At 35.6% G+C, this 25,140-nt stretch overlaps 1 protein-coding gene across 4 annotated transcripts in view; it reads right to left on the bottom strand.

Annotated features, from left to right (window-relative positions):
• LOC143246251 (uncharacterized) overlaps window positions 1-25,140 on the bottom strand; it is a 109,634-nt gene that overhangs the window by 71,935 nt on the left and 12,559 nt on the right. For all 4 annotated transcript variants that reach the window (XM_076492656.1, XM_076492655.1, XM_076492657.1 and 1 more), the window contains exons 4-5: window positions 13,826-13,934; window positions 74-149 (exon numbers count right to left, since the gene is read on the bottom strand). In XM_076492656.1, coding sequence (XP_076348771.1) covers window positions 74-149; window positions 13,826-13,934 — 185 coding nt within the window. The remainder of the gene's footprint in view (window positions 1-73; window positions 150-13,825; window positions 13,935-25,140) is intronic.

Here is a 25,140-nt window from a genome sequence, read left to right as displayed (position 1 = left end):
ACTACTTAAGGCTTATATAGTTCCTAGTTTGGGTTTTCACAAACAGTAAAATAAGAGTTTAATTCTCACAAACCTCTGAGGAAAGTATGACAGAATCACTGATTGGGTCAAGCTCAGCATCTACTTCCACCTCTAATATGTCCTCCTCACTATAATGAAAAACAAACTTTAACAAGTGTTTTGGACCTTGCTTTAATATTTTTTTAATGAACACATACAGTAGCGAACACTAAAGAAAAGTTGATAATTTTTGTAGCTATTTTCTATTTTTACTTACAATAATGCATGCAGATGATTAGGGTGTAATGTAAGGACATATACTTTACTTGTTTACTATAGAATATATGACTAAGATCTTATAAAACAAATACTGTCATTGGAAGAAAATCATTACTATATGCAGACAGCTTTCATACTGGGTTTGCATATCTTTGTTTACTTATAATAAAAACATTAAAATATTCTAAACAGTTAAGTAATTAGTATTCAGGACACTTCTGACATTCTTAACATAATTAAATCTAGTAAGTTTTGAAATGTTTGCTCTGAATTCAAAGAAATCATCTGCCAATGTTTAACCAATTTGGAAATAAATAATACACACAACATATTCCTGCCATACTTGTGAAAAACATTTTTATGAGAATAATAAATTTGAAAAATATATCAAGTTTTACTTGAACATACATACTATATAGATAACTGTCTGCACTAACTGTATCTGAAATGTAGATACTAGGTTACAAAACCATTAATATTAAACATGACTATTCTTCCTGTGAATAGAATAACCACTGAATAAAAGCATTTATTTATTTATTTATATTTCAGAAAAGTGTACTTATGATTTTATACATTTACATTAATCACATGCCATGAAATAATTTCTAACATTTATTAATTCTGTCACTCTATTTACACTTCTCATCATTTTCATCTATTTTTTCATTACATTGATAAAAAGAAAATATATATGTAAAAATTTCACAATGACTTGCTGATGTGTTGAGTTAAATTAAAGACTATGTTTTTAATTTAAACTAGTCAATAAGCCTGATAACGGCTAAGCTTCTGCAACTGCTCGTACCAACAGGATTTTAATTACTTCTTTATTTATGATCTTCCTTCAATGGCTGCTGTAGTGAAGGTATCAATCACAAATTCAATTTAATAGACTGATATGGTGACAGCAGACAGAGAGAGCTGAGAAGAGACAAATATTTAAACTCTGAAAATGGACACACACTTCTAGGTTTTATTACAACATGTACAGCAACACGTAAAGTTCTGACATTAAGCTTGATATCAGATCATCAGACATTTTATTCCCAGATTGCCTCTAAAGAAGAAAGATCCACCTTTTGAAAGAGCTCGGGTTACAAGAGCTTCTATTTCAGTTTTGTCCCTATCAGTATTATGTTATAGGATAATATAAAGCTATTAAACATCACATTTAAGGACGTTGGTAGCAAAGATATGCAATTCATATGTAGCGTTTGTCGGTTTGAGGAAAATTGGAGGTTATACTAAATATGACAGAGGCAAGGGATAAGACAAAAGGTAAACTGTGAGAAATGGCAGCAGGATTTAAAAATGAGTTTAAGATTTTGCATGCAAAGGGTACAGTGGCTAATTTTTCCATAAGGCATGTATGCAACTAGCTTGTGTTTTACATTGTTCAATACCATTAGTTAGAGCTATGCATTTGCTGTGTGATTTATAGGTTATAATAAGGTGCATAGCAACTGCCACAGCAGACCTCACAGTGTGAAAGCCAACACTAATGCTGTAATAAATCAGATATGAAGGAGACCAGATGACATAATACAGAGAGAGAGGGTCCATACATCCTGTGCTACACTTCTGGTTATAATGCAAGGTCATTAATCAAACATAGTTCAAAAAGAAATAAAATTAAATATAAACAGATTTAAATTGTGACAAGCCTTAAGCTGTTTAGGACAAATAACTTTTTTTTTTAAATATGCAGTCATTCTATAGAGGGAAAAAGTAATTTAAATTAATTTTGTATATTTTTCAGGTGATTACAAGGTTGACCAAATTAACTGTCCATATAGTGTTATAGTTGAGAAAATAACAGAAAATATTAGTTGTGATGAGCAAAAATGTTTTAATTTAGAAAATTTCAAAAGTTATAAAGATGAAATCAGACAACTTCAAGGTGAAAAAGTCATTCTGTCATTTTAACATGAAAATCACCTTGTATTCAAACTGGTGAGTCAGAAGTTTACTTGTAACATTTATTTAAAGCTTGTCAAATTTTGTGAAGATACACTAACTACACTAAAAAATAATAGTGAGGTTACTTTCAATCACTTGTTGGTTGGAAGGCTAATCAAAATGACAAATCCTGTGCCAGTACAATTAATATATCCAAGCAATATGTATTTGTTAGTGGGATGACAAACAGGTTATTAGGTTGTATCTATAGGAATACTGAATACAAGTCTAAAGAGATTATAACGTCATTGTACAAATCATCGGTTGGGCTACATTTGGAGAACCATATTCATTTCTGAACAGGATTCAGAAAAGAACTTCTAGAATAATACCTGGCATGGAAAGATAATCATACAAGTAGAGGTTACGTTCTTTGAAATTATCTTCTCTTGAAAGTTATATTTTTCCAATACTAAAAATATATTTCTAATAGGTGCTTACCTCCTCTAACATATATAGCTATTCTCATTCAGTGTTGCTTTCTATATGCAAAACATTTCATTCACAAGCCTTGCACTCCCACATAATACATGATCATTGTGGTTTAACTGCATATCTCTCATGCAAAAATCCTCAACCAACAGAAGTGTAATACACCCTCCTTTTGATGCAACTGACTCCCTCCATTCAGTTCTACTGAACTATCACTTTGAGTTTAGGAAGAAAAGAAGCACTGGTTTTTCAACAGTGAGGAAAGTTGAGAAGTGTGATAAGAAATAAATACCTACAGGAAAAACATTTTCAATATTGGAAAATTTTAACTTCTGACACAGTAAATTTCCTCCACTCAATATAAACATTGAATGTGTGAGGTGAGTAGTGTGAGGGATAGAAATAAACATCTTCCAAAAGTTTCTGAAGAGTACCTAGAATTGTGGTCCTTGTAGTACAATATCATATGTGGAAAACTGCACCACTTTTGTACCAGGAATGGAAAGAAGTGTCACATACACAGGGAGAAAAAGTAAGGAGCACAATCAAAAAATTAAAAAATGATTGAATTAGATTTCGAACCACAGTATGCCATAATCTCAATCCTATTGGAGAAAGAGAATACGAGAAACATCTACAAACAGTAATGTGGAGGAAAGCTAAAATGGATGTGTTCCAAGATGTAGAACGGCTGAGATGTAATGTTTCGTACTCAGTAAGTCAACTCCAGTACAAAACCAAACAGTATTAGGAATATAACCTCCAATCTGCAGTAGGAAAGTTGTACACACTGTCTTCACCTCAAGTTCAATAGAACGTGCAATCCAATAGATGAAATGAACACATCTATGCAAATCCAAAACTAATCATATATTTGGGAACCCAACATCCAAATGATGGTAATAATGGCAGATTACATCAAACTTTGTCAGACTGGCATCAGACTGCACAATATCATCCTCAGTCTGCAAAACTCTTGCAGTGAAGTGCAAGAGGAAGAACCACTACTTTATTCAACATCATCTTTCAGACAGGATCACACAAAGCTTAGAACTCAAAGCCACCTGGAGAGGTCCTATCACACAGGAAATGGGAACAACATTAACCTTCAGGATCCACTAAACAGAACCGGTGATCATAAAGCAAACTGAGTAAAGAAGAGAAAGCACAAGTATCACATGTGCGAGGACTTGTGTTATTGGTCCTGCTCTAAATCCAAAACCAGTCACCAAGAACTAACATCTATGTAATGATAGGATAAGGGATCCAACTTGAAGAAGTGAACTGCAATGTGATGGATCAACTCCAAAGCAACATCAACCTCTGAATATGACCACATTAAGCTTGGAGCACCATAGCAGCCTCCGGGTTGCACCACATAGAAGCAGACAGCATCTAGAAATTATAAGCAACCTCACTCTCTGGATAGAACCACACAGAAGCCAAGTGCAGTTTCAACCCTCGGAGCCTTCCGTACAGAATTTGTGTGTGTGTGTGTGTGTGTGTGTGTGTGATCACATTCAGGAGGATACCTCCATGGTCCACCACCTTAGCGACTCAGAACTAGAAAGTGGCAAGAACTCCCACACTTCAGCAGGACAAGTGTGGATAAAATCTGGTGGAGAATCTGAAGGAATGCCAACACCAGAGACAGTGCAAAGGGTGCCCCAAATTTATTCAACCAAAAGGACAGCAAGGATGGTCAGCTATCCCCTTCTGCTTTACACATGTTCATCAATGGGTTAGTAAGGTCTGAATTATGATATATCAATAAAATAAATATATGGTGAGAGAAAAACCTACATGATATCTTGAGGAACACCCCATCTAAACAGTTTGTTATTGGCAATGGATAAATTGCAAATTTCAGACAGATTAAAACAGATAACACTTGCAACAGAGCAGGATCCATTGTCAAAAAAATAGATGTGCCACTGAAATAAATTTAAAATGTATACAAAAAAGATTATCTAGCTACAGCCTCACCAGAGTTTGAAGGATGGTGACAGGTGGAAGACAATACTTTAACAAGAAATAAACAGCAACTTAAATAGTGGGAGATGAATATATGAGGTGTAGTCCACATGCCTAATTAAATAATTTCCTCCAACAGATGATAGAGGTAAAAAACCAAGGAAATGATAAGGTGTCTCATCTGATGCAACAACACTTATAAAAAGTTCAGGAAGAAAGAGAAAGCAATGAGTGAACCAAACAAATCAAAAGCCAAATCCATATGGTAAGGGTTGAAGGTGAATGGTCACAAACAGAGGAATGTTGCCAAGGGATATACACCATAGAATGAAGCTGTACAAGCAATATAGCAATATAAGTGGATCAGACCAGGAATAAAGGTGGAAGGCAGTAGGTAGTGAAATTAGCAAGATGGAAGAAGTTTTCTTATGAGCCATCAAATTTTTGAGGAGGAACAGTCTTTCTGAAAAAAAAAAGGAAACCATGAGTGAAATGGCACAGAATGCATTAAACACTGGTGGCAAATATATCAAACTGATGATGTTCACAAGTTAACACAGAAAGGAGATAAGGGGTAAGGGACAAATGAAACAAAGAATAGGAGGACAAAGGTTCAAATGAAGGTAAAGGCAGTGAAGAATCACAACGGCATCCAAATCTGCAGGGACTGCCTTGCAAGAAGGTCTACAAATCCAGCAGAAACACAACAAAAAGATAAGAGGAGGGGAGGTAAACACTAAACAGTACCAGAAAAAAACCATGGATAGACAAGTCTGAAGTGCTATGATCAAACAGCCAAGTGAAGAAATCTTTAATAAAAGGAACAGGGGGTTGAGAAGGGGAAAGCCGTGATATAAAGACCAAGAGCAGACAATGGTCCATTTATATAGACTTCCACCGAGGAAAAGTGAATGGAATGTATTAAAAAAGAATTGACTTAAGATAATCCAGATCTCCTCACTAAAGAACTGAAAAATGCCAGGAATGAAGACAGAGGGTAGGAAAAGCATGATGAATCACCAGTGATCAAAGTTGATATAGAAGGAAAGGAGTGAGAAGAATAGGCATGGAAGAGGCAGTTTAGAGCCAAAGTATACAAGGAAACCATGGTTGTTTTTGGCAGTAAGGAGCATTCAGAAAGATCTGTCGTGAATAATCTACATCACATAGGGAAAAAAAAAAAAAATCACATGAGAGTGTAGACATAAAGTACTAGTTGGTCCAATCCTGGCTGAGCACATTGAGAGCTAGCACATGTGGATGAGAAACCACAGATTAAAAAAAAAAAAAAGGGCTAATTTGGTATTGAGGAAAGTGGCAAATTCTTCCAACTGAAAATTACCCCACTGGGAGAAAAATTGCTGAAAAACCTAATGATTCAGAAACCACTCTAATCTGGTAAATTCATCTGCAACAAAATTGAAAGCACCCGGGAACATTACATGAAAGAAAGAAGACACATTCCAAGTGTGTAGGCCCAAAAAATGAGGTCCAAGGTTCAAGCTCCAAAGGAATTAGAATTGGGATGAAGAATAGTTTTGTAATCATAACATGAAAATCATTTTGCAATCAGACTAGTAACAAAAGAGACTCAATATTTTCACAAATATAACCTTTAGCAAAAATACTTCATTCTGATTTTTGTGTACAAAAGACTTGCAATCTTTACTCAAAATCTACCAAATTATGTGAAGGTATATAAACTGCATCAAAAGTTATAGTACAAATACTATATCATACTGACTCACAAAAGAGTTAATATTACAAGTCTTTTATGTACAAAAAAAATTTTACTGAAGTATTTTTAACACTCCTACGAAAAGTGGGGCCTAATAGGCCCCAGAGCAACTTGAAAGGTTATTAATATTAGGCTAATAATTTTGTATTTAAATGAAATTGCCATTTAAATCCATTAATGAATGGATTAACGAGATTCCCACTGTCCCTATCTACTATCTAGCGAAACCACAGCCAGAGGAACGAGCTTGGAGAAATCTGGACTAGAAACGTCTTTTCGTAGGAGTGTTAATAAACTAAAATAATGATTTGTTTATTAATATATTATTTGTTTTGAATAGTTAGTATGCAAAGTAATTTTCATGTTAAGATAAAAAATATCTTTCCATCATCTTAAAAAACCTCAATTTCCTTTGTGTAATCCTTAATACCTCCTAAATATATTTTAAATGTTTTCTCAGTAAAACTTTATTTAATCTGTTACTTTCTCTACCCTATTTCAAAATTGGAACCAGTCAATTTAACTAACCTCATAACTCCCAAAAAATATTTCTAGAATGAATTAATAACATGAAACTACATTCCTTTTTTCCTAAGCTTTAAGCTTTTAACAGCATAGATCTTTTTTTAACAACATTTTATCAGTTTATTACCCTTCAGATTGCACTTTGAACTATGTCTAACAACTATCTGTGCTAACAGAAGTTGTAAATCACTTGATACATGTGCAGTTCACATTACACTATCATATTACATTACCCACAACAACTATCTGTGCCAACAGAAGTTGTTAATCACTTGATGCATGTGCAGCTCACATTACACTATCACATTACATTACCCACATGCTCCTCGCGTGCATGCCTTGTACCTCATGAATTTTTTTTATAATATTATCTTTATTTACTTTACCTCAGCTAATCACTGATCTAAAAAGATCCCTATTTTTACATTTTAGTTGCTTTTAAATAATAAACATAAAAAGCAAGAAATAAAGTTCTTATCTAATTTCCTTACTCTTACCATTGAATGTCAATTACTACTAACCCTACTTTTTTACACTAATGATAGTAATGCACTAAATAGTTCTTATTTAATTAAATAATGCATCAAAGAATATATAATAGCAATATGCAAAAAGCAGTTAATGTGTGATAAAGTTTACAATTTTCTAGCTTTTCAGTTATGCAAAACAGTCTTCAAAAATTCATCCAAACTAGTCAATTAACTTTCCCACAGGAATGAAATGTGTATTATAAACGACACTGCATTTGTTTAGAATGCGACGTTACACGATACATCATTTGATAGATAAAAACTTTGCCCTTCTATTGGTTAGAGGTAATATAAATTAAACATAAGAGAAAATTATTAATATATCCTAAGAGAGAGAATATCACAAATGGGTAGGGCAGGATGTGTGTGAATGGTATAAAAATTATGATTTGTCTGAGCACTGATGATCCTATGATGAGTAATTTACATTTACGTTCTTACTCTTTCAAGGGATGGTGAAAAAAATAGAAAAGTCAAGATGCCTAAAGAAAATGTCATGTTTATTTTACTATGTGAAATTCAGGATTTTTAAAAATATTTCCTCATAGAATTAGGAACTTAAAATGCATATACTATTAAAACATGGATTATTAGCTAAGATTTTATGCTATACCAATTCTTATAAATAAGAAGAACCTTACTAAAATTTTAAATGTAAGAAACAAAAACTTTCATGTATAATAAAGGATACCCAGGGAGTAATGGTTAAAGTTGATATGTTCCTAAGTCAAAAATGTATTTCCAATAATACTCACCTCTTCTCACACAACTCAACTGCCAGGGTTTTTTCCTTTGCCCATCTAAGCTTTGGTCTGATTTTTTCTAACTTACTGCTCCAGTCTTTTATACCCCATATAACTGCATTTGGCAATATTTGTCTTGTGACACTATCCATTTGTATTTACATGTCAATACACACACTATCCTAGTACAACATATAAGCACTTCATTTGAATAATGCTCTCACATTTTTGAGACTGACTCAATCCACAGTCTCAAACACCAGCTCTTAGTGGGGAAAAAGTGCAGGAGAGTGTAAAAGGATGCAAGTATTACTGGAAATATATTTTTGACTTAACTTCCAAAACATACCTCCTCTCACAATACAGCTAGAATCCCACAATGAGAAGGTGAAGTAGCCAGGGAGGGCATTATCCATAAGAAAAGCATCTCCATAGATCTTGGGCATATCAATAGAAGACAGGCACCCTAGTGAGGAATCACACTACATCCAGAACAAGTATTCTCTTCACCAGAACCTTAATTCATGTACTGTAGATCAAACTTTTCATGATGTATCATCACTACTGGCCAGGCCTTAAGAAGATAGCTGAGGTTCCACTGTTCAGGTCCCTATATCCCACAATGGTAATAAGAGAAATTGGACTGCAATATGTACACACATTTATAAGTGAATACCAAACTGTAGCCATAGACCCACACATTCCAAGCCACTGGAATCATGATAACATTAAAATGTACAAACTTACCCTTCAAACTTGAAAAAATCCATTACACAACATCCTGGGCTCAAATGATGGGACCTTGTATGCCTTACCCAACCAGAAGAAACAGAAATCATTTGGCCTGGAATTACAAATACTCATCTTCACTCCCCAACCCTGTAGGCAAGGCAAATTCCATTTGCCCACAGAATTATAGAGAACACATGGAACAAACTATGCTTAACAAAGAACCTAAGATGGGACCACTGTGCATTCAGAGTGATGAGAAGACAGACAATGAATGCTCTTCCATAAATAATGTATTGAACTAATATTGATAAAAAAAAAATGCCAAGTATCAAATCTGAACCAGTATTACAAACAGGCTGGTGTTTGTCCTACTTACATCTGGGAGAAAGCATTCAGGGACCCAGGCAGAAGGGTCTTCAATTTCACCCTCTTCTCTAAGAGTAGAGGAATCTCACTCAAATATCCTGGAGGAAAAGCCTAGGTCCACCACCCAAATGACTTAAAACCAGGTACAGTAAGGACTCTCCAACTCCACTAGTATAATATGGGAGGGTAATTCCCACTGGGGAGCCCTAAGTAACAATGCTTTGGAAATAGTGCAATAGGTGAGCAAAGTTCTTGATTTTTGTTTTTTTAAATATACTCTGATTTATTCAATTATCAGCAGAGATGGATAGGATCCCCTCATGCTTTACTACTGATAGTCCATAAGTGGCAGTCCAGTATAGTACAGTAATACCACCTGTTTAGCTTCTAGGTGATCTCATGTAACACCTCATTTCTACAGTGCCTGTTGCAATCTAAATAAAGTATACTTAATTAGTGATTGCCATTGCATAATTTGTTTAACAAATGCACACCTGCTCGGACAACACTCACCCCTGAGTAGGATCCTGTGAGAACAAGGCAAGAGACCTCAAATCTCAGCAATGAAAATATTCACCTCTGTATAATCTTGCAGTAGTAGTTAAAACATCTACAAAAGTAATCAAAGGTCCTCAGATGATGATATTTCCATATTATACAAATAATGTGAAGGTCCACATACCAGCCTGCACAATGTCCTAGAGCATGCAATTCAACATGACCCCGAAGGACAGAAATGCAACAAATTTCATTATTATGCATCAACTGCAGAATATTTCTTGCCTTCAAAGGGAGTACAGAATAAACTACATGGATCAATTTCACACCCACCTCATTAATGTAGCCATGGATAAATCCTGGAAAAATTAAAAAGGCATTAGTATAAACAACAAAGCCTTCAAAACCCTCAACAGGCACAACACTGATTGTAACCTAAGCAGTCATAGAAGTAACAAATAAAAATCAGATAAATTGGTGAAAAGGAATCATCCTCTTCCCAGGTTGACAGTGTCTTAGGTAAGAAGAACAAGTCTGAGGATGCAGACAGAATAATAAATCATCCTGTGAACAATCAGTGCAAACCACTCCAACTAACCAGCAAAGTCTGTAGGTCAGCAGCAACAAAAAAATAAACCTTCAGGTGAAGATGATACATGGCAAATGTGACCAAGGTCACAAACAGGTTTTGAGAAAAAGCATATAATAAACTTCAATAACCAGTTAAGTAACTGAAATGGCTGTTTAGGACAAAGGAGGCAAAACAACTTGAATCTGGAGGGTAGTGGAGACTCAAAGAATTTTTTTCTATTGAACAGTCAGTAATGCTGCCTTATACAAGGCAAATGTGCAAGATACAAAGCCTTTCCCAAAGAGTCAGGTAAAAAATGAAATTATGGTTGATGCTTCTGATAAAAGTGGGTTGAACTTCCTCTCAATACACCACTGCTGATACATGTGCCCTTTCCATTGATAAATAACCATCACAGGACTAAACAAAGACTAAGACAGATACATAGGTACCTTAGAAATTAAACTCCAATGCTATGCAAAGGGCTGCATAACCTCCAAGACTGAAACTTGAGCTTTGGGATAGTTGTGTGTATTATGTCAAATCATGACTGCCTCCACAAAGATGGCCAAAGAACAAGTGGAATAGGTGGGTGCTTCTGAAGGCACAACAGGAGTAAACACCAAGATGTTTGGGTTGGAACAAACCATAGTTAGTACCTTTGGTAACATGTGAATTGGAAGGAAGGCCTAGAGTTATAATCCCATCCTGTCCTGATGGAATGCATCCATTGCCAAAGCCTGAAAATGAGGTACTGGAGACAAAGTTGTAAATAATTGAGCATTTTAATGAGTGGCCAACCCACCAATCATCAGTTTCAAAGCAGAACCTTGCAAGGCAGCATCTACTCTCCTGGGAGAATTTGTTTAGGTCAAGACAACTGATCTGCTACTCCTACCATCACAAATGGAGTATGGCAAGATAGTAGGATGACACGATAGTAATGGTCCTAAGAAAGGAAATCCAAGGTTTGAAAACAAGAAGCCCTGAACTAAGTGCCTCCTTGAAGGGAAATGCAAGATACCACTATGGAATTGTTCGAGTGAAGCCTAATGATTTTCTCTTTAATAATCCCAAACCATGAGGCATTATCTTTTGAAGAGCATGGAGAACTAAAATACCGTGCATAAAATCCTCATCGTCGATGCATAAACTTTGGATATTAGTGGTGAAAAAGTGAAATGAATGACTTCTCTTAACTCAAAGAACTGTAGTACCCAAGGATCTGAGGTTAAGATTACTACACATCCAAAAATACTCAAAAACAGGCCCTCAAAGATCCCAAAGGCATACAGTAATCACTAGTGACATTTCTACCAGAAAGCAGAACTCTTGGATATGGACAAAATCTATTCTAGGTGCCAATGAATGAATGTCAGAAATCAGGATCCATGAATAAGTATGGAACTATGACCTGTAGAAGCCAATCAAAGTCAAGATGCCAACAGTATAAGGGATGAATGAAGAAACTAACAATCAAACAAATGTGCATGCTGACAATAGTCCCAGCTCATCATTAATGATGCTGGTGATCTTTACAGTTTTCCAACAAAGTTTAGTATTAAGAAAACATGTTGGATTTTGGAATTGTAAGTACATAAACTTATTGCTCTGCCACTAGGGGATGTTAATCTATTCATGTTAACTTCAAACTCTGCATTGGAACCCCTGATTTCAAAAAGTAGATGAATTATTTGTTAGTTGGAAAATGCTTCCACCTGGTGGTGGTAGGCTAAATCATGTAGTTCCAACAACTGTGGAAGATAAGGCGTAGTTGACCCTTCACATAACTGAACAGTAAACCTCCCTGCATGAAGCACAATATCCATGGATAGAGAAAAAACTAAACATTTGCTTCCAGACCTTTCAGCTATCAAGTAAGATGCTAGCTCAAAAGCAATTGTTGAAAGACCCAAATTATTACATTCTTGATGAATTATCTATTTTGTTCTTTCATAGGCAGATTATTCCAAAGTGGCCTCCTTTTTTAGTTCTGTTACAGACTCTTATTACCATTACTTGGAACAACATTCTATCAGGCAAGTTTGTTTTGTCAAAGAAACATTTGGTTAACTACTGTGCTCACTACAGGGATTCAGACCCCAAAATTCAGCACTATTAGTCTGTAAACTTACCACTGTTCCACAAAAGGACTAAAAAGCCAACAGAATAAGAGGAGGAGCAAATCTAACTTCTCTCCAGAGTACCAAGGATCACCCTCATATAGGTTATACTGAGAATTCCCAAAGTATTTCCAACTGATAAAAGCACTGAGAAACCCATTAGTCATGTTTTATCAAGAAAAACAAACATTATTTTAATGGGAATAGTACCAGAATAGAGGGCACATTGATGTAGGTGGACAGTGTCACAAGACAAATATCACCAAGGGCAATTAAAAAAGGGTATAAAAGACTGGAACATGCAAGAAAAAATCAAATCAATGCTTAGATTGGCAAGCGAAGAAAACCTGGCAGTTTAATAATAGCTGTAGTGTGAGAGAAGGTATGTTTTGAAAAATTGCTTGAAGACAGCACAATCAGTAAACATCTGTACAAGAGCACTGCCAAATAAGAAGTGATAGTTTGGTAGAATTTAATAGTGGGAGTCACGTACATTAGGAGGGTGTGTGTTACACTTTTAATGGTGGAGGGTTTTGCATGACGACACAGTTCAACCACAATGAACGTGGAGTACGTGAGAGTACAAGACTTATGGTATGCAAAACAAATTTATTGTATACAGAAAGCAGGACTGAATGAAAATAGCTATACATATGTGAGAAGAGTTACAGTGGATATGACTGAGATATTTAAGATTGATAAGGAATTGATAATGTTGATGCATTATCTTTTACACTTTATGATGAAAAAATGGTAAAATTAGAAGACAAACAGAAAATTTGTCATGGTAATAATCATCTTCAGCTAATACAGCTTAGTTTTTATTAGTATGAGTTACCTTCAAAAGTAGTTAATTTATGGGAATTTAAGTAAAATTTTGATATATATTTGAAACAAAGACTCGTTTTAAGTTTTATTATAATAGTAAATGCTTAAACAGATCAACAGAATTTCTATACATATGTAATAAATCTGAAATCTAAAGTGAGTTGAAAACATCCAAATATCCACTCTTACGTGATCCTTTAACTCTTATATGCACCTGTTGTAGATTTGTTTTAATGCAGTACAAAAAATACTGAATGAAATAATTCGAAGAAACAAAAAGAAAAAAAAAAACAACAAGTTATTTCACTGTTTAGAATTACCAGCTTAAAATAAATGTTTTTATAATCCTAAAATGATTAACAAGCAAATTATTTTGATATTGTTAATCAGAAGATTACACTTAATATACTTAAGGTTTGAAATTATTTTGTATTAATTGTATATTTTAAAGATTTTTTTTATGAATTTCTTTGCCTTTTCAACTGCTACTTAAATGTAATACATATTCTACATTTAATACTTACCCAAACGTTTCTTCTGTATAAGTTTCAGTAACCTCTACCAGTTCTATATTTTCATCTTCATCAATCTGCACTGGATTTCCTTCCTCATCAACATATTCAACATCTCCTTCTGTTTAATAAAAATTAAACAATATAAAATATTTACTCTCATAAATGACATAACAGGTATATTACAATTACAAAAACAATATTTTATGCAAGGCATTTCCACTGGATTTTCTGCCTTGATGGACCACATTTGACATACTCTAGGCCTTCCATGTTTATCCATACCATACTGTTTCAAGTCATAATTATACAATACATCTCTACTGATTTGGTGCTTTATGTCTCTTTCATGAATCCATTGGTACCTACCAATTCCATTCCACTCTCATTACATAAACTGTGTTAATTGCTGGATGAAAAGTATGCCTGTTCTTGAAGTTGTGCTATTTCCAAAGATGTCTTTATTTTCATATTCTTGCATACCTCTTCTATTAGTGTGGTCACTTTCAACATGATTCAATATTGATGCACCTTTACCAGATTTTGCATCATGGTAAAACCATTTCAGAAGTTAACATTTTCTTGCACCGAAAATGTACTTCGAACAGGCACCTACCTCCTCTCAGCCACTATCCCACCATTTCTCTCCACAGATATGTTGGTTTTCTGAATGATTCTTACCTGCCAACTCTTAAAAGTGAGGATTGTTCTAAAATAGTGTATGATCTAACTATACTAGTATAGATAGCACAGTATGAATGAAAAAGGACAGTAACACAATCAGCACGTTCTGAAATGGCTGGTGAACTGATAGCAAAAACATTTTCAACAATCCTTAAAGAGCAAACCAGGATCAAGATAGCATTTGGTAAAAGGAGATAAAACAGTTTCAAAATTACCATTTCATCTTTATAGTATGACTGCAAAATGTAAATGGAAACTGCAACTATTTATCCTAAATAGCTTAAGCATTGTAACAGTATACATCTGTTTCTACTTAAATTTTATTATTCTTTGAGTCATGTCTAATTAACAATCCCACTACATTGAAATCTCTCAGCAAACATGTAGCTCATGTTACCCTATTAAATTATATATGTACAAGCTACAATACCTGCTCACAAGCATACCTCATGAAAAATGTTTATTTTTTATTTATTTTACCTAATATAACCTAACAAGTTTCACATTTTGATAACATTAATAACAACGAGTGAATACACATGAAATATGAGAAATATGGTACTTAACTGAGTATTCTTTACGGTTTGTTTTGCTGTTCACTGTTGATGAAACTTAACCCTGTTTTTTTTATATTAATGATACTACTTCACTAAATAATTTATTCAATTAAATACAGCATATAAGAACACAGAATAGCATGTAAAAAGCAAACAATATCTTATAACCTTTATAATTTTATGGTTTTCTAAGTATGCAATAAGCCTCAAAAAATTCAGCTAAGCTCCTTGATATGCTTTCTGTGGGAACAAAGCTTAAACTGTAAGTAAAATAGACAATTCTTCTGTGTATAAAACAATGTGACATAATACATTATTAGACTAAAACACTAGATTTGTGTTAATTATAAATAATACAGTATTAAATGTCTAAGAAAACTATTTGCAATTTGTATAAGAAAGGATGTGACATGTGGATGTGGTAAGAGGGGTTGCATTTTCTAGCTTATGGCTCTGTAACAAAATAAAATGAAGGCTATAATAATTATGCTTTGCCTGAATAATAACTATATTACAATAATTAATTTGCATTAAATTCCATACACATTTGAGGAGGGGTAAATAAATTATAGAAGAAGAAAACCTTAAAAGCAAGTGTCACAATTTTCATACTAGGGGAGATTGAGGATTTCATTGATATTTACATACAAAATTAAGAATTGAAAATGTATATAATATTAAAAGTGATTTGCAAGCTATGTTTGATGTCAAATTTATTTGTAGACATTGATAATAAAGTATTTTAATGTAACTCTATAAAACTTTGTGACGTGCACTTTGACCTAACCAATGTGAAAGGTTAAACCTCATTTGATGATCTACATACTACTACTAAATACAATAGCACTTAGCTCATTATGATTGGCACCACCTCTCTCACATGATACCACTGATGACCTTTGTTATTCAAAAAACTTCCTTGCAGTGCAGGTGTTAGTACACGTCATATATTTATACTTTGGAATGTTATAAATATTGACTAAGGAGTGTTCTCTTATTAAAAACCATATGTAAAAAGTCAACTACTTTCTTTAAAAGTGCATGTAATCTATCCAGTGGAAGAGTTCAACTGTGGCATTTAATACCAAACCTGAAAATAATGTGTTGCATATGAAAAGTTTGAAAAATTGGGAATTATATTTTGTGACAGAAGTAACTTGTTAAAATTTGTTGCCTATTGAAAGAGCATTTAAAAATTTGGGGTTTATCTTATGGATAATATTAATGTATTCAAAATTCGTAATTGTATGTACTGTTCAAAAAGATAGCTTCTTTCACTATAATTCTAAAAGTACATACAATCAACATTGCCTACATACTACTGTTTGGCAAAAAAAGGAGCATCACACAATTTTTAAATTATCAGTTTAGTTCAGTTAAATAAAAAAAGATCTCATAAGCATTTTGGAGGAGGGGGCTTATAAAGTAGTGGTTCCAAGATTGACTGTCTCCTTATCAGCTGATGAAAGATACAACAGTAGAGTTGTCTAAACAGATTATCACAAGATGACAGTAAGACAATTAAGCAGCCATGGTTTAAAGGGACCATTCTTATGGAGATGATATTCCAGATATAGTGAAGGCATGTCCAGAACTGTTTCCCCACCATAAATCATGGCATCAATGAACAGATTCAAGCCTAGGTGAAGTGGAGGAAAAGGAACGACCATGTTATATGACATTAATTGTTCCACAATGGCAGCAGGAGGTGAAAAAAAAATGGATGGAAAAGTACTAAAGATAACAGAAAATCTCTGGACATATCCTACTGATTGACCTAGTTCCACTGAAGGAGATATTACTGGCACATCTAAAAAGAATAATGGAACTGACTGAGCAAAGCCAGATCCCTCAAAAGCAATAAAATCTCTCACCAGGAAGATCAACATCTTGAAGACATAATAACATGACTGAGTTGGCAGTGTGTGCAAGTTGAAATAGACTCTGAGGTAAACAAATTGCCCAACAGGAAACAATACGGACTTGGAGAATTTGACAAGCCAACCCAGAACAGATGCTTCCCAAAGAGATTGGTTAGTTCGTTGGTTTGATGTTTTATGGCACAGAGCAACTAGGCTATCTGCACCAAACACCAAGTAAAAAGATAAATCAAAATTAGCAAAATTCATAAAAGCAAATTAAGGTTAAAAAAAGTTTAATTTTTGAATTAAAAAAACAAATAGCATTAAAACCAATTTTTACATCTAGTCTTACAACAGTAAGAGAAAAACTACAGTAATACAGGTTGTAAAGGACTTTCTGTAGAATAACTGAAATTATCATAACTCACCAGGAAGACTAACAGGTAAGTTCAAAAACCCCCGTTAGTCAAATGAAGTTGGGCTTTCCAGTTCTGGTTCTGAGTTGTATAGCATTATGGCCATTTTCAGAAAGTAAAGTAATAAAAGTCTTAAAAGACTTGTAGCAAAATTTTAATTATAACTCACCAGGATGACTAACGGGTAGTTCAAACAGCAGCACTAGACACCTGAAGTTGACTTTTCTAGTCCTGGTTTCGAGTTATTTGATGTTATAGCCATTTTCCAACTTCATTTCAAACTAGATGGACTTTGATTCTTAAAATGAAATCACATTAAAAAAGGTCAAATGTATAAATTAAAAAACTTAAATGGCATTAAAAAGATTAATAGCCCTTAAAAAACTAAAAACATTTCCAAAGTAGACAGCGTCATCATCACCAATAACACTAACGTTACAGCAAAATCTTGGGACAGAACTTGTTTAAAATCATGCCATCATTGAGAGTCATAATGATGGCAAGACAGTAAAACGTGGCTTATTGTGACCTGAGTGTTACACAGATAATATATTGGTGCATCAGTCCCAGATAAAAGAAAATGATGATTTAAAAAACTGTAACCAATGCATAGTTTAATTAGAACAACTTCCTCTTTCCAATCCTTATGGAAGCAAGACGGCTAAAGTCCAAGAGAGGGTTTTATTTGGAAAAGCTTGTTTTCACGTTGCTCACTCTAAGTCAACTGCCAATTGGAACAGAGCTGAGCCTTGAATACAGAACCATAGCCCATGTATGGAACAAGCATAGCAGTGATAGTGCCAGAGCAGACAGTATAGCTGTGGTGTCAGCAAGCTCATTTCCACGAATACCAACATGGCCCGGTATCTAGAAAAACTGGATAAAAGTAGATGTTAAAGTGATATGGGCAGTAGGTTTTGAATATCGGCAAGAACAGGGTGTAAACTAACGTGAAGCATTTCCAAGGCCAGTAAAGAACTCAGCAAGTCAGTATAAATAGTACAATTTGAGTACTGCTTAGCTTCTATGTGATTCAGGGTAAGAGAAATGGCATACAGTTCAGCAGTGAACACTAAGGCTGTAAAGGGGATTCTGCACACAACCATTGAACCACAACAAACCACAGCAGAGCCCACACATTCACCTGATTTCGAACCATTTGTATAAACAGGCATGGCCCACTAAGGAAGGAAAACACATCCATCCCTAAGTGGGATGCTTTGATAAGAAATGAAGTTTCGAAGCATGTAGTAAAGACAGTTGCAATCAACAGAAGTGCAAAGAAGGTTCATAAGACTGTGTATAAGACCTGAACTGGGGAAAAAACAAAAAGCCCTGGCACAGAGCTGAAGTCCTTGATGATGAATGGGGTTCAGCATCTTCAAGGCCAAGGTCCTGGAAAAGCCATAGACCAATGATCCATAATCAAGTTTCAATCAAATAAGAGCACGATATATCTTTAGCATAGAACATCAATCTGTTACCCAAGTGGTGGAAGAGAGGACACGGAGAATGTTCAGTGCTCTTGTACATACGACCCGTACCTGCTTGATGTGTGGTATAAAGGTCAGCTTATAGTTAAAGATAAGCCCCAAGAACTTTGTCTCAGGGACCACAGATAGCACAACTTCACCAATACGGAGTTCAGGATCAAAGTAAATACCCCATTGGTGGCAAAAGTGCATGCAAACAGTTTTAGAGAGTGAGAAGATAAAGCCGTTTGCTGTGGTCCACTTCAGGAAACGATTGAGGACAGTCTGTAGCTGCCGCTCAATATACCTCATGTTTGACGACTGACATGAGATGTTAAAGTCGTCGACATAGAGCCCGTTTGCAACAATGAGAGGGAGTTGTTCAGTGATGCCATTACTTTTTATACTGAAAAGTGTGACACTCAAAACACAGTCCTGAGGGACTTCAAGTTCCTGTAGAAAAGAATGGGAAAGTGTTGAACCCACACGAACTTTGAAATGCATGTCCATTAAAAAATTTTTAATAAAAATGGGCAAATGGCCAAGTAACCCATATATATGGAGGTCTCACAAAATGCCATACCTACACATTGTATCATAAGCCTTCTCAATGTGAAAGAATACTGACACAAGATGTTGTCCTTTGAGAAAGGCTTCTCTGATTGACATTTCAAGTCGAATCAGGTGGTCCATGGTGAAGCGCTATCGTTGGAACCCAACTGAGTAGGCAAGTGGAGGTTGTTTAAATCAAGTAACCAGACAAGACGAGCATTAACCATCCTCTCTAAGGTTTTATAGAAACAGCTCATCAAAGCAATTGGATGGTAGTTTGAAGGAATCTTGGGATCCTTCCCAGGCTTAGAGAAAGGTATGACAATAGCCTGGCACCAGGCATCAGGAAAACATTCTCCTGCCAGATCCAGTTAAAAACAATCAAAAGAATAGCAAGACAAGCAGGAGATAGATGGCACAGCGTTTCATAGTGTAGATCATCAGGTCCGACCGATGTACGGCCAGACTGATGAAGGGCCAGTTTGAGTTCCACCAGTGTAAAGGGACGATATAGTCATAGAGAATATGAGCTCAAAAGGAAAGAGGTGATCGCCCTTCCCAAGTCTTGGTGGCTAAGAAGATGGAGGAAAAAGCAGAAGTGCTAGATATTCGGCATAAGCTTTCACCTCGAGTATCGGCTATGCTTCGGGTATCAGATACTTCCTGGCCATCAGAGAGCAAGATCGAAAGGGGAACAGAATTATATTGCACACTAACCTTTGGAATCTTGTCCCATATAAATTTGGAAATGGTAGTAGAACATATGCTAGTTGTTAACTTAATCCAAGATTCCTTCTGGCCCTGAAGTCTTACCCACCAAGCAGGTGCATGGGCCTGCTGGAAAGTGATGCAGTGCGAGAGTGTGGGATACCTACGAAAAGTAGATTTTTAAGCCTTCTGTGTCATGTGGTGGATATAGTGGAAAACATGTCAAGGTTTTAGGAATACATTGAGCAGCTGCCTGTATAATACAGCCAGTTAGCTTGATCCAGCTTCCAACAGGGCATGTAGGTCGAGTAGCATCGACCACAGCCAGTCTCTCTCAAAATTATAGGAAAATCATCACTGCCTCAACCCTCCATGAAAAGTGGGAGAATAGTGAAGGGGTGCAAAATGAGAGATCAATAGCAGTAAAGGACAGATTAGGAGCATGGAAATAAGTAGAAAAACCAGTATTGAAAAGAGAAAGGCTGTGATCAGAGAGCATATGATCTACAGAGAGACCTCTCCTATCAATATCAACACTTCCCCAGAGGGGATGATGTCCATTAAAGTCCCCCAAGACGAAAAAGGGAGACAGCAACTGTTCAATGAGTACATCAAGATCTAATCGATCATAGGTCTCTCCAGGCAACAGGTAGAGAGAACAAACAGTGATAGTATGCAACACAGATTGCTACAGCCTCCAAGGGTGTGTTGAGTGGCAAAAACAGGGTAGACACGTACTGAGCAACCAACAGTTCAACCCTTCCATGCACTCGTCCATCACACAGCCTGTCATTTCTATACAAAGAAAACTGCTGAAAGGTGACTGTATTGGTAGGTTTCAAAAATGTTTCCTAAAAGGAAAGACATACAGAATGATAGGAAACAATCAGTGCTTTGAAGTCATCCAGATTAGAATGTAAACATCGACAGTTCCATTGTATCAAGATGGCCATTTTTATTTATGTGTAGGCAAATTGTGTGAAGAGCCTTTCTGTTTGAGACGTCTTTTTTCCTTTACTGTCTTTATTCAAGGGAGGTCTATCAACTTCCATGGATTGTGTCCTGGGTTGATTGGGTTAGTCTTTGCTGTTTGAAGAGGATTCCAGTGACTGAGAACATGAACAAATGGTCATTTTACATCTTGGGGTGCGAGAAGTACTCAAGGAAATGCCCATACCCAGAACCAAAGGAAGTGGATCTTGGGGTTTGCTGGAATGTCTGTTAGGAGCAGAGATAAGTGTTGAAGTTGATTCATCAACTTTTTTAACCAACGAGGTCAAAAGACTTTTAATTTGTTTGGAGAACAATTCATTTGGAAGCACAAAGATCTGTCTGCACTCCCACTGTAGTTGTGAAATGAAGTGCAGCAGCATACGTCCAAGATGAGGTGGTGGACAGCAATTTTCCAGACTCAGGATAAGTAATGTTATGAATCATTTTCAAATGCTGCACTTCTTTTTCTTCCAACCATATAGGGAAAGAACAAAAGTAGGATGGGTGAGAGCCATTGCAATTGTTGCAATCAGGGTCAATTTCACACTCATAGGCATCATGCTCTTTACCACCGCAATGAGCACACGTCAAGGAACTACATGACGTCTTCAAGTGACCGAACTTCTGACACTGGAAAAAATCGGAGAGGGTTTGGAATGTATGGCCGTACTTTGCAATTAAAATAACTTGTCTTGAATGGTGGCAGTCAGACGTGTCACGTGGATGTGAGAATGAGGACATTGGTCAGCATCATAATTCCATCTTTGCGAGTGAATATACACCTCACTGCAGAAACTTCTTGGGTGGAGAAACCAGTGAGAATCTCTGACTCTGGGATGTTCTTCAAATCCCCATCAAAAATAACTCCTTGTGATGAATTCAAAGTAGCATGAGGTGTACCCTCAATTACCTTTGAATGCAAGAGGAGTTCACTGTGTTGAGAAGTGGATGTTTCCACGAATATGTCACAGATCAAAGCTTCTTTACTGACTCTGGATAGCGAGCAAGTCTCTCTAGTCCCTTCTGAATGAAAAAGGGAGACATTTGCCATAAAGGTTTGTCTGAAAGTGAATGCAATATAAGAAAATGAGGTACAACAGCTGGTACAGATAGTGAGGATTACTGCTTAGAATCTTGAAGATGTGGTCATTTACTTATAGACTGTTTTTCCACTATTTCATTAAGATTTTTAATTGGAGTATCCATAACAAAGAAAGGGAAATTTCGGTGCCCACTGACCCTACCCACCACTAGGGGACGCACTACAATGTCAAACAAGGACACTGCAGCAATGCCAGGGTTTCGTGAGCACTATACCCAAACACCAGTATCAGATACAATGTCCACAACACCTGTTGAGAACATCCAACACTGGTAGTTGGTTGACCCTAGTCCGAGTGGACCAGCTAACTGACCCACGGGGGGCCACCTCAAGGCTGCCCTTCTACAGGAATTCAAGGTGAAAGTGGTGTGTTAGGACTGGACTCCTCAACCACCAGAATCCTCTCCTCCCCTTCACGGGTCACCATGCATGGCAAACACATGGGTGAATGTTTAGATCCCAGAGGAGATAAACTGAAAGAACAGAACCTTCTCTGGGAGGTCCCTCACCACGTACAGGAATCCAGACCGAGGGGCCCAAAAGAGGGAAAAAGTCATTGCTGTGGAAACTTCTTTGTACAAACCAAAATGGGTTATCTACATAGTAATGGAAATGAAAACTCAAAAAATTTATTTGCCTTAAAAATATCTACATGATCCAAATAAAAATGTACTTAGTTTTTTAGGCTAACCTAAAGGGAAGGGGCTAGAACTGAAAAAAATCCATCATTGTCAATGAACCTGAGAAAGATATGGACAAATCAAGATGCAGATAAAAGCACTAGAAACATAAAGTTAGGTCATACACAAACTGAAAGAGAACATCCATTTCAGATTAAGAAAAATGTTGATCTTTAACTGTGGAATTACAAGACATGGGATCAGGAATAAGAGATCTATAACAGGTTGGCAATCTCCTGTCTTCTTGAGAATGAAAAAAATGTTATGTATAAAAAGACAGAAAATCTGCAAGAGAGCACCTTTGTGACCCAATAATTGTATGCAAAGAGGTACAGTACAGTTGACCTTCCACCAGATAACAGCCGAGATTATAAGTAACCCACACAGTAGAGTGCTAAGTGTTGTGGAGTTACACTGAGAAAGAAAAACAGAATGATGAAAAAAGAGAGATACAGTTACCTCACAAAACTACGTAAGCCAAGAAAACATGTGGGACCCCTGGGATTGACAAACACAGAAAATCAAAATAATTGAAGAAGAGTGCTGATAAGCAGTCTCAGCTTTCCAGAGTGTAAGAAAAGACTTGATAAACCTCATCTAAAAGTAAAGAAGTCAGACAGAGGTCCCTGAGTTGAGATGAGGAAGAACACCTGAAGGTAAAGCATTTCAACCAAACAAGTTCCAGTAATAAAGAAACTGAGTCAATTGGGACACTGCATAAGAAGAAGAGATGACACCAGTGAAACTGTCAGGTCTTGATTGAGAGCTTCTGAGAGTAGACAAAGAGAAAAGGTACTGAGAAAGAGCAATAGGAAGACAAGCAAGAGACCAAGTACAAGTAGGATACCCTAGCAAGAAGAGATTCAAAAGAATGAATCTCAAGAAAGATAGAAAACAGGCCATAAGGAAAATGTCACAAAGTCAAGAAGAGCAAGGTTGTTGGCAGGTTGGTGCAAAGTTCAGACAAAAAGATATCAGCCACCACATCAGAAATACAAGGTCGAGAAACCTGGATCTAAGATTTAAAAAAAAGAAAAATGTACAACAGACCCATCCACCTGGTGCACAATGGCAGTAACAATGCTGATCATCAGTGTCTCCAGTCATCATTGAAACAGCAAAAGTGGGTTCCTGAAGTGGAATGTCATAACTTTTGAAGTTAGCTCATAACATAAACGCATCTCTGGAAATCTGTTGTCAAAATGATCCCCAAAGTGTTATACATACGTACATATGTATAGAGAGAGAGAAAGAGAGAAATATATAGAGCATAATAGAAAGTTAAGCTGACAACAAATATACTTGAGTACAAACATAATGAAGGAGACAATATGGTTTACCTAAAAGTTAAAGAACAAACACAGCAAATAAATTTCAGAATTCCAAAAACAAAGAAATAAATTTGAACATGTCTGAAGTAATGCTGAGAAAAGAACAAGTCTGTGTTCAATTACTTATACTCATTGTTCTCTCTTTCCTATTAGTGGATGGAGTCTAAAGATGATTACATCATAGGCTGGCTCAATACTCTAACATGTATAGAGACAAAACTACATTCAAGGTTACTACTTGCATGTGCAAAAATATTTCACAAATGGCTCTTTGTTGTTCAAAAGAGGTAAATGAATTTTATGAATTATGATTCCACAAGAAAGTTTCTAGTTCGAGTAAAAGTATGCACATTAAATTATATCTATTTGACTGCTACACAAATTTTCTTTGGTGAAAAGACATCAGGTAAACTTTAGTTTGGTTTAGAGATTACAGTAGTGACTGCAAAATATTCTCATAATTCAAATCTTTTTTACTAAATACTATTTCTTATGTTTATGGTATCCAAACAAAATACAGAAATAAATTAACTATCAGAATACTTAATGATTTTTTAACTGCAATCATGACGTGTTAATTAAACATTATTACCATTATCAGTGATAGTAAAACATTTCCATTATTTGATTTACACATTAATGGGGATTTACTGCTTATTTTAAGGATGTATAAAATGACAACCAGTTTTGTCATTTATAAATGTACGTACAACTAACTGTCTCATGAACAATCAATAAGTTTATCTAAACTAATTAAATATGGAGTAAAATTTATGCTTTTTTAAACAAGATTTCTTTTTGTATTTTATAACTTAATGCACAAAGTTTACACACTGTAAAGGCAATACTACACACTTAAAGTAACTAAAACAATCACATTACCTACCCAGACTACTAATGCAAAATGTTAGATACATAAGAGATCTGAAAGAACTCAGCCATACAAGGCTTCTCAATGATTGCAAGGTTC

Source organism: Tachypleus tridentatus, chromosome 3 (assembly GCF_004210375.1).
Source record: "Tachypleus tridentatus isolate NWPU-2018 chromosome 3, ASM421037v1, whole genome shotgun sequence".
In the NCBI taxonomy this organism is placed as follows: Eukaryota; Metazoa; Arthropoda; class Merostomata; order Xiphosura; family Limulidae; genus Tachypleus; species Tachypleus tridentatus.
This window is presented reverse-complemented; position numbering and strand designations above follow the sequence as displayed.